General features: G+C 39.6%; 1 protein-coding gene across 3 annotated transcripts; it reads left to right on the top strand.

Annotated features, from left to right (window-relative positions):
• The first annotated feature begins 585 nt into the window (after positions 1–585).
• LOC122785202 (MICAL-like protein 1) lies at positions 586–8,698 on the top strand. Of its 3 annotated transcripts, none has more exons than XM_044050913.1 (15): positions 586–1,184; positions 1,655–1,703; positions 1,844–1,991; positions 2,227–2,273; positions 2,365–2,498; positions 2,788–3,416; positions 3,537–3,582; positions 4,167–4,827; positions 5,472–5,594; positions 5,993–6,119; positions 6,241–6,331; positions 7,688–7,761; positions 7,838–7,994; positions 8,088–8,134; positions 8,295–8,698. In XM_044050913.1, the coding sequence occupies exons 1-15, from the start codon at positions 1,021–1,023 to the stop codon at positions 8,417–8,419; spliced, it is 2,622 nt and encodes an 873-aa protein (XP_043906848.1). In that variant the 5' UTR covers positions 586–1,020; the 3' UTR covers positions 8,420–8,698. The 3 variants fall into 3 exon arrangements, with proteins under 3 accessions (XP_043906848.1, XP_043906851.1, XP_043906850.1); XM_044050915.1 differs by having other exon boundaries at positions 587–1,184; positions 7,880–7,994; XM_044050916.1 differs by lacking the exons at positions 8,088–8,134; positions 8,295–8,698 and having other exon boundaries at positions 7,854–7,991.
• The last annotated feature ends 1,287 nt before the right edge of the window (positions 8,699–9,985 follow it).

The following is a 9,985-nucleotide window of genomic DNA, read 5'->3' as shown; positions in this document are numbered from 1 at the left end:
AGCGTGTATTGTGTTTTTCCCTTCATTATAATTTGTAGTGTATCTGATAGTAGCACAGTTACATTATTACTGCTATGTAGTATTAATAGCCCATTACCACTACTTTGTTAATATTGTTACTTTAACTATTGTCTATAATGTTGTGGTATTGTGGACCTTTGGACCTCTGATGTTTATTATGGCTATGATAGGTATATTGTTAGATATATGGTAGAATAGGATAGAGTGATCATGTAATTGCCTACGTAACATTCCTGAATAAACAGTGCCAGATACTGGAGAGTCTCTTACTTTGTGGAACCAAGTTACTACAAATGTTTATATTACGTTATATTATCATCCCACGTGCAATATTTATAATATACTTTACATGAGTGCAATAAACATACAATATCCTATGTTCAATCTTTGTTTATACTGTAAATATCAAGCCCATACTGTATATATTCTGGTAACTGTCTATAATGTACATCCTATTTGAACGTTTTATAGTTGTATGTTACTATCTCTCTATATTGTACTGTAACCGGAGACCTCTCCGTCCTAATTATAGAGAATCAGCAGCTCTGTGTCGCCCTCCAGCGGCAGCTATTGTGCACGTCACCGAGTGCGGAGCACAACAAGGAGCACTGCAGCTGCAAGTAACGGGATTTGATTTTATCTTCAAACCTTTGTCACAGGTTTATCTGCAGAGTCTGGAGCACCGCAGGTGTTTGGGGGACACGAGCTCACACAGGGGCTCCATGGTGGACTGTGGCGAGATTTGATTTTAGTGTTGAAGCTGCGACTGGAAACAATGTAAAGTCGTCTCACGGATTTCAGTTTCTATCGGGGGGAAGCAGCAACAATTGAGAAACAACGCAATGTGCTTTCTGCTGCTTCACCAGCTCCATGTAACCTACAGGTTTTTTGAGAGAAAAAAAGTTTGCACAGTGGCAGACGATGTTTTTCGTTTCCTGTTTCCCCCACAACGACAGACCGGACGAACTTGAATCGATCATCTATACACTTATATAAAACATGTCTGAGCACGCAGACATTCTGGTGTCACCGAGGGTTTTACGAGACTGGTGCCGCGTCACATGCGCCACTTACCCCACTGTGAAAATAAAGAACATGTCAACGTCATTCAGAGATGGACTTGCATTCTGTGCCATCATCCACAAACACCGACCCGACCTGATGTAAGTATGTTTCATAGAAACTGGAGATTACAGATTATACTCTTGGTAAATACACTTGGAAATAGTTGTTTGTAACACTGTATAGTTGGCTCCACACTCTAGAGATGTGGTGTGATCTGTTTTGTCCTGAGAATGCGCCTCACTGGCTCTGCCTGCAGTCTAATCTGGAGCAGAGCAGGACCTGTCAAACTAATCTTGCTTAATCTCTCACTGTCTCTCCTTCCTTGTCCTTTTCTCATTTTATTTCATGGGATTAGTTTGTTTGTTTTCATTTTTTACAAACTGTGGATTCATTTCACACCTCACAGCAACCTCATCTCAGATTATTTGACTTAATTTTGTATTTGTGGAGCCACTATTTAACTAACATGTAGAAAACTTTCCCCCAATGCTTTGCTGTCATTGTGTTTGCAATGTTCTCTTTTTATAGCCACTTAATCAATCTCTGATTTTTCTTTCCCTCACCCCAGAGATTTTAGCTCCCTCTCCGAAGATAATGTTTATCAAAATAACAACCTGGTGAGTGATTAATCTGCATCTTTTTCACTGGCAACACAGTGCAAACATGTTTTAATACTCTGTGTTTACTATTTATATATGTGACTGAAGCAAGCAAACTTTATTTTCTCTCCTCTGCGACCATTCCTCCTGTTTTGCAGGCCTTTCAGGTTGCACAAACAAAGCTGGGCATCCCTGCACTGTTGGACCCAAAGGAAATGGTTTCCTGCGAGGTGCCTGATTGTCTGAGCATCATCACCTACCTTTCACACTTCTACTGTGTCTTCTTCAGCAGGAAGTCTCCACGTGGTTTGTGGTGTTCTATGTCTGTTTGCCTTTATCACATGCTTTTATTTGAAGTTACTTGCAGCAAGTAAGCAAACGGGTTTTGTGTTCCTCATTGACATTTTAACAAGGCACAGGTTCCTAGGATTATACAGTGTGTGCTGTTCTGGGTCACACACACAGATCAGAATCATTGAGATTATCACCTTTTAATGTCTTGACTATGTTGCATTTGCATTGTGTTTTCTCCACTTTGCAGCAGGCTTTGTTGCTTTGACAAGCTCTGATGGTTCCAAACCCCTGAAGGTAATCGGTCTCTGTCACATTCTCGCTGTGAACACGCCTCCTCTTGCATACAAATGTTCATCTCAGCAGCCATTTCCTCTTCTCTTGTCAGAGTTTGACTCACCTAGAAACAGATCACTTGTCCAACACCAGGCCACAGACGGTGTGTGCCTTGTGTTTGAAGCCTGTCCACCTCATACAGAGACATTTGGTTGACGGAAAGGTCTACCATTGCAGCTGTTTCAGGTAACTACATAGTTCACCATAGTTTAGTTATTCTTTACGTCTTTATTTAAATGAGCTGCAAAGTTCATGTAACAGCAGCTTTATTTTTTCTGCTTTCATTAGTGTTTGAGTGTGTAGACGAAGGATCAGAAGTATTAATTTTAATGGCTTTCGAGTAACCTCTTTTAATGACCTCCTGTCAGGAATCTGTCTTTGTTTTATTTTGTCAAATTATAGTTTTTGTGCTTTATCTAGGCACATTTCAGGAGGTCAGGTTTTTGTAGTAACACATTTTGTTTTCGTTCTTCAGGTGCAAAGTGTGCCACAACACTCTCTTACCAGAGTTTTACAAATGGGGAAGTGACGTTGGCTCCCTGATCTGCACTTTCCATAAAAAAGACATTGAAAATACTCATGTTGACCACAATCAGCAGATTAGATCAACTGAGAATCATCCCAGATGTAACTTTCAGGCAGGTAATGTATTATCTCTCAGTGGCCTGGTAATCACCAGTGTCCCTCATTACATGAAGAAAACAGAGTCACAGGACAGACCGGTTTATAAAACACCAGAGATGGAGGGAAAGGAAAAGCAGAAGAGGATCAGTGATGAGAAAAGCAGTGAAAACAGAGACTCAACTGCAGAGCTGAAGACTGATTTAACGAAACCAGCACCTCCTGATAGTCTCCTTCCAAGTGATAAAGACAGGACAGACAAAGGGTCTAGAAAAGCTGGATCTGCACCTATTTTGGAAGACAGCAGGATACAAGATGAAATGCTAAAGAATCACCCGCCCTCTTCGTCATGTGTACAAGGGACAGAAGGAGGTGGTCGTGTTGTTCCAGCACCTAGAAAAAAGTCTGAGTCTTCTTCTGTGTTCCCTGTTCCTGCACCCAAGACCAAAACATCCAAGGCAACAAGTGGCTCAGCTGTTGCAGGTAAATATGCACTATGATCATTTTCTCCATCTGTTTGTGTCTTCAGTCATATCTGTGTGTTTGGATGGTACGTCTTCTCTTGATGAATACATTTAGTCTTTTCTCTCCCTGTCCATGCAGGTAATCCATCCAATCAAAGAAAGTCTTCACTCTGTTCATCTCGTGTGTAAGACTCTTTTTTTTCCTTCAATCACTCAGCTCTCCCCTCTATTATACTTATATTATCACTTTAACTATATCATATCAGCAATATCACATTTTCAAATTCAATATTCATGCTTCATTATCACATTGTCTTACAAAGTTATGAAGTTTGATTCTTTTTTGCAGTGCAGATCAAGGAGCCATTGAAATAGTTGGAAATTAAAATAAAAAGAAATAAAAAGAATATAGAAAAATACAAATAAAGTGAAAGGAATATTATTTTACAACAGTGTTTCCCAATCCCATTGCTTGGGGACTTCTGTCCTGCATGTTTTAGATATTTTCCTGCTCCAGCACACCTGATTGATTTCGTCAACTTACCCTTATTAGTCTTTGAGATGCCTAAAATAAATATAAACAACATAGTCTAAGGCTACAGAAACAATTTTAGGTAGTATTGTTCATTTCTGGCCCATAAACCGTCCTAAATGTTATACACCAGACTTTAAAGTACTTTGATTTACCATAATATTGATAGTAGTGATTGTTTCCTTAAAGAAAACCTCTAAAATCTCTAAAAGCACCTGTTATCTTGTCTCCTTTTAGCACCAGCCCAACTGTGGGCGTCCCTAAAGTGCAAACCAACCATCCATGGAAGACCATCATTCATCCTGGACCATGGACACACCTGCCTCCCGCTCCTGCCCCAGTACCCGCTCCCCGAACCAAATTTGTCTCTAAAATGCGGGAGTCCCAGTCCAGACCCAGAATGGTTGGTCCTAATCCATTTGACGAGCACATGCATGAGGACACACAGGGGGAGGCTGAGTCAAAAACCCAAACCATGTCCTCAGTGGGAGCCGGTCTTACAGAGGACACCAGTAGAGATACCACTGATTCAGGTGATGCTAAAAATACTGATATTAAATCCAATGACAATGACGTAAATCCATTGGATGAAGCCATTCCAACGAAGAGATCAGATTACAAAGAGGCTGGAGCTGCAATATCTGCCCGTTCAGAGGGAGTGACTGCAGTTTCTAACACAGTGGAGACTCCCAGTGAACACACAAGTCAAATCAGTTCACCTTTTATAGACGAAAACAGAGTCACAAGAGGCTCACGTGTTACTGAAGATGAAGAACAAAGTCACTGTTTACCCAGAAGTGTCTCTGTGCCAGTCATCCCGTCTGCCCACTCTCATGGTTCCTCGGTGCCAGTTGGTCCCACAGGGGAACATGAATCTGTCGCATCTTGCCAAAGTAAGGTATGACCAGAGTTAAAGGCTGATCACTTATTATAGTGACTGTTTTATGACACTTACAAAATGTGCCTGTTTGCGCTCGATATTGTTAAAGATATGTAAGTGACGGGTCAGGTTTTTTGGAGTGTACCATGTATGCACAGCCTGAGACATGGAGACATGATACCACTTACTGGCAAAGTAAAATCTATGCCACATTAAGCCTACGGTATTTTAAGAATTATGTCACTTTTAGGCAGGTAATGTATTATCTCTTGTATTGTTTGACAGCATTTTCTGACTAGAAACTGAAGTTTGTAAGACCCAAACCCTCATGCACCAAAGACAGTAGATAAAGTAAGCATTTTCAGCTCGCAGGGACACTGGAGCTCCTGATCTGCTGTTGACTAGTGTGGTGAATTTGTGTCACTTTGGTGCTATGTTTTCTTTAAGAGTGAGCCTCCATGCGTCGGCTGGTTCTGGGTGCTGGGTGTGTGCACAGCGCAGTCAAAGATGACTCATACAATTACACCATCCATTGAATGCTATGTTGATTCTTTGTACGGTACACATGCCAGGTTCAAAAAGTGTTTTATATGCAAGAGTTAATTAATACTAATGCTAATAAATTTCATCTCAACAACTCCAATTTTATCTGCTGTTTTTAGTTGGCCTACAGAGAGAATCCTTTTGATCGAAAACCCTCAATGACAAAATCCAAGACTTTCCAGGCTCCTCCCTCTAGACGGACATCTGCCCCTGGACACGGCTTCCCAATCATCAAGAGGAAGGTACACTGTCTAGATTTAGGCCTGAGAATACATGATGATTATTATCACTCAATAACTGTGTATTCTCAATAGAAACTTACATTTCTACACAGTGGTTAGCACTCACAGAAACATAGTCCCTGGTTTGAATCCTGGTTTGACTGAGGCCATTCTCTGTATTTCCATGTTATCTCTACTCCAGCTTCCTGCCACAGACCCAAGACTGGCTGGAGTTTGAGTATCAACCTTAGGTTGATTAGAGACTTTATATTTCTCATGCGTGTGGATGTGAGTGCATATGGTCTTTTATGTGTGTATTGCTTGACCTGCCCTCACAGGTTCAGGATCAGGTGTTGTGCACAGCATTGTGGGAGTGGGATATATTGTGCCTGAGTTGTTTCTTTCCATGTTGCTGACAGGTGAAGACAGATGAGTGTGTATCTATAGAGGACATGCGGACAGAGATGAGACAATTGGAAGAAAGGCTGGACGCACTGCAAGACAGAGGAGTTGAACTAGAGATGAATCTGCGAGACTGCAAGGATGGTACGTCAAATTATTTACTGGCACAAAATCACCCTGCTTTGCTGTACAGTATGCACAAATACTAACACTGCACGGGAACATGTATATCTCTGTTTTCATGATCTGTGCTTTTTTATTTCAGCCAAAGAGGAGGAACGGATGCTGATGGAGTGGTTCTCTGTCCTGCATGACAAACAAGTTCTGGTGCGCAGAGATGCAGAGCTGGTTCATTTGTAAGTACAATACAGAGGATTTGTTTGCCACTATTTTATATTTATTCATGAAAAATGGCCTGAGCATGTTGCTGCTTGTTTTAACATGTCCCTCAGACTAATATACGTGGATTTATTTTGTCGATGCGTTTTTAATGATATAGTTTTGGAATTGTGCATAATTCTCCAGGAAATCAACGTAAAGGCCTTGGTGCTTGCATTTCAATAGATTACATACTGTACATAGTTGTATACAAAGTCAAAGAAAATGTGGTCATGGTCAACCCTCTAAAATATGTACTGTACTGTAATGTTGATAAAGGCTCGAGGCCAAAACATTTTGGCACATATGCATTTTAAAGGGTTGAACATGACCGTGACATTCTAAAAAAGAGAGTACCTTTTACATTTTATTTGACTGTTTCTAACCATAGAGTTTTCTATTCCTACATGTTTTGCACCTAAATGTCAGCTAACACTCCTGACTCCTGACCGCTGTTCAGATGGCTTACTTTGCCACCATAGTTTTTCTCATTGCATTCCCTCTGCATAGTTTTCAGTGGGATGGAAATGCTTGGCCCTCTATTCTCATCTGTTAAATTTACCCTCATTAATCACAGTGATCTGTATCTTGGTACCAGGCTTTGAGAATTGACCAGCTGAGAAACCTTGTTAGACTCATTATGTCTATAATGGAGGTGGAGATGATTATATCCATGTGTCAGTTTCCTCTTGGCTTGATGACGATAATTCCCTTTTCATTTTGTCTTGGCTTTTAATCTCTGGACTGCTTTACATTGGCTGCCTGTCAAATCCAGTTCAAGATTCCTCACGTCGTGTATAGTTAAATCTCGTGCAGCCTCATCATATCAGCAGAGATCTGAGGTAATCTCATCAGGCATAATTGGCTGTTCCTTGGTAAATGTTTAAGACTAAAGGAAATGTTGGCTTTGAGGTTGTAGATTAATTTTTGGACTCCCTCCCTTTTGGCTTATGGCCTACAATGTCATTTCATTACCTTCACCGAAGAGGTTATGTTTTCCATGCCACATGTGTACCTGTCCCTTAGCATGACATAAAAACTACACATTTTCTTGGACGAATGGGGTATGGGCAAAAGAAGTATCAACTTTTGGTGCAGATTGTGTAAAGCATTTTTCAAAATGTTCTTGTTTCTCATAAATAAACACAGAAGTCATTAAGAAAAAAAATCTGTAACTATCCAGGAAGAGGTTTGGATTAAATCTGGATAACTATGTGGATTCTGTGGTTGTAATTATTTTTGGGGGGGGTTGGTTAATTGGTTAGAGTATTTTCATTTGTTTCATTTAGACTTATCTTTAAAGGAAAGTTTTAAAGTTTGGTGTATTTTCCCAGAACAAATCAGCAGAAATTGGAGGAGAGGCAGACAGACGTGGAGTATGAGCTCAGGTGTCTCCTGAATAAACCAGGTAAATGTCATTTGTATCAGCTGACATATATACTTAACAACAACATTTATTTTTCTAAATAACCAAAGCTTTTTAGATAAATGTCTCCCTAGTGTCATACTGTTGACTTCATATTCAGAGAAGGACTGGAGTGAGGAGGATCGAAGTCGAGAGCAACAGCTGATGGACGAGCTGGTCGCCATCATCGAACAGAGAAATCATATCATTAGCAGCTTGGAACAGGACAGGCAGAGGTGCAAATGGAGAATGGAAAACAAAATAATGATTCCTTTATACTTGAAGATTTTTGTGTAATTCAGAAATTAAATTTTTGTTTTTGTACTCAGGGAAAGAGAAGAAGATGGGCTCTCGGAAGCCTTCATGAAGAACAAAGGTGAGAAGATAATTTTGAGGTCCCTCTTTTCCTGTCTCTCTGATATCTCCTCTCTTCTTGTGAAGACAGTAGAACATATTTGTCTTTTATTGTCTGAAAACACATTTAAAGCGATGACTGTGATTTTACTGCACTACTATTTCTTCTTATTTCTTCCCAGAGTTCCAGAAAGAAGGACTGAAAGAGCTCAAGAAGTCAAAAAGAAAGTTAAAGCCCACTAACGTTTTTAAGATGCTGAACCATAAAGCTGACACCATCAAGTCCTCCATGGGAAAAAAGAGCTAATGTACTCACACCACCACCAAAAATATTCCCTAGAAAAGAAAGTCGTCTGTGTTTTTAGATTATAAATGTTAATTTGTCATTTATACCATAAGATGATCAAACTAGAGAGAAGAGTAGCATAAACAGACAAAATTAAATATAATTTAATCTGTGCTAAGGATCGGTTTACATTTTATCTGCCATATTTCTCACTTTACTTTTTATCTGCTGCATGCAGACAATATTTGTGTTTTCTTGTACTTGTATGCATTGCACTATGCAATAAATATTTATTTGGAATTTTCTGTGTCTTGTCTATGAGGCTTGATATGCCAACATATCAAAAAAAGGCTACATTTAAATTCATGCAGAATAGTCTTTGTTTATAAGGTTTTTCTCCATTGTCACTTTTATTATTTTGGTGTAATACTGCAGAAAAGAGGTTGAAATTCACAACAGCTGAGAAAAGTATTGCAGTAACTATTCTAGCTTGTAATCTGCAATAATCTTTGATCTTTAAGCAATTATATCCTTATAAAAAAAGTTAGGTTAAGGAGAAATGTAGGTCAATAAAAGAACACAGTGGTTTGTTAATGAAATATATAATAACTAATAATGTGTATGTATATTACATATTTGAACAAGAAAGGCTGGACAATTATAGAATTTAAAACCCATATTTATTACACAACAGCAGTGAACACATAAACCGGACACAGGGGCTGTGGGCAGCACATATCTGCACCTGGGTTTGCATGCCTTGCTTAGAAGCTACTCCGCCCTGGATGTGTCAAGGGATTCATACTGGAAACCATCTCTTTTCAAGGCCAGTTCCCATCCTCTTGGCTACAGGCTACAGTTTATGGTCAAGTTTGTCATTAGCTGTTGTTGAAGAAGCTCTGTGTTGAAACTCCAGCTGCTTCCAGGTGGATGGGTGTATTATGGTGTGAGACGGAAGGTCTGGAATTTTAGTATTCTCGTCTGAATGCTGAGAACCTCATTAGTAAATCAATAGTCATCAATCGCAGCTCCACTATGAACATGCTGCTAGAAAAACACGAAAATACAGTATATAGTAAAGATAACAGGGTGAGCATGGTGTGTTGTAAAGGCTGATTGTAAATGCAAAAGTACACGGCCTGACATAGGCCTATAAAAGACCTGTTTGTCTACTACATTGTTGCTGTTGGTCATACAACCCTGAACACACCCAATATGTTGTGCTGTTGTGTTGTCCTTGACAGGTCTCTTGAAAATGGGACCCTGTGTCTGAGATCAGGCTTGTATCTTTTGAAAACCACCCACCAAACGTGTCCATGTATGTTTTGGCTTCCTAGGGTTATAAAACATATATAAATGCATACAAGTGTGGGTTTTGGTGAGGGTTTATTGCAGCTACATCCTTCTCCTCGCTGTTGTCCTCAGGAGAGTTTTTATTTATTTTCTTTTTTAAAAAAACAACTTTTTATTTATACATCTCAACGAACAAAAATATAGGTTATCCATTTCAAGGAAAATCAAAGCACAATTTATGTTGGTGTTGCGGTGAGGTATGAGCAGGAAATAACCTATCAAATGTTTTCGACA

The sequence above is a fragment of the Solea senegalensis genome, linkage group LG19 (assembly GCF_019176455.1).
Source record: "Solea senegalensis isolate Sse05_10M linkage group LG19, IFAPA_SoseM_1, whole genome shotgun sequence".
Lineage (NCBI taxonomy): Eukaryota > Metazoa > Chordata > Actinopteri > Pleuronectiformes > Soleidae > Solea > Solea senegalensis.
This window is presented reverse-complemented; position numbering and strand designations above follow the sequence as displayed.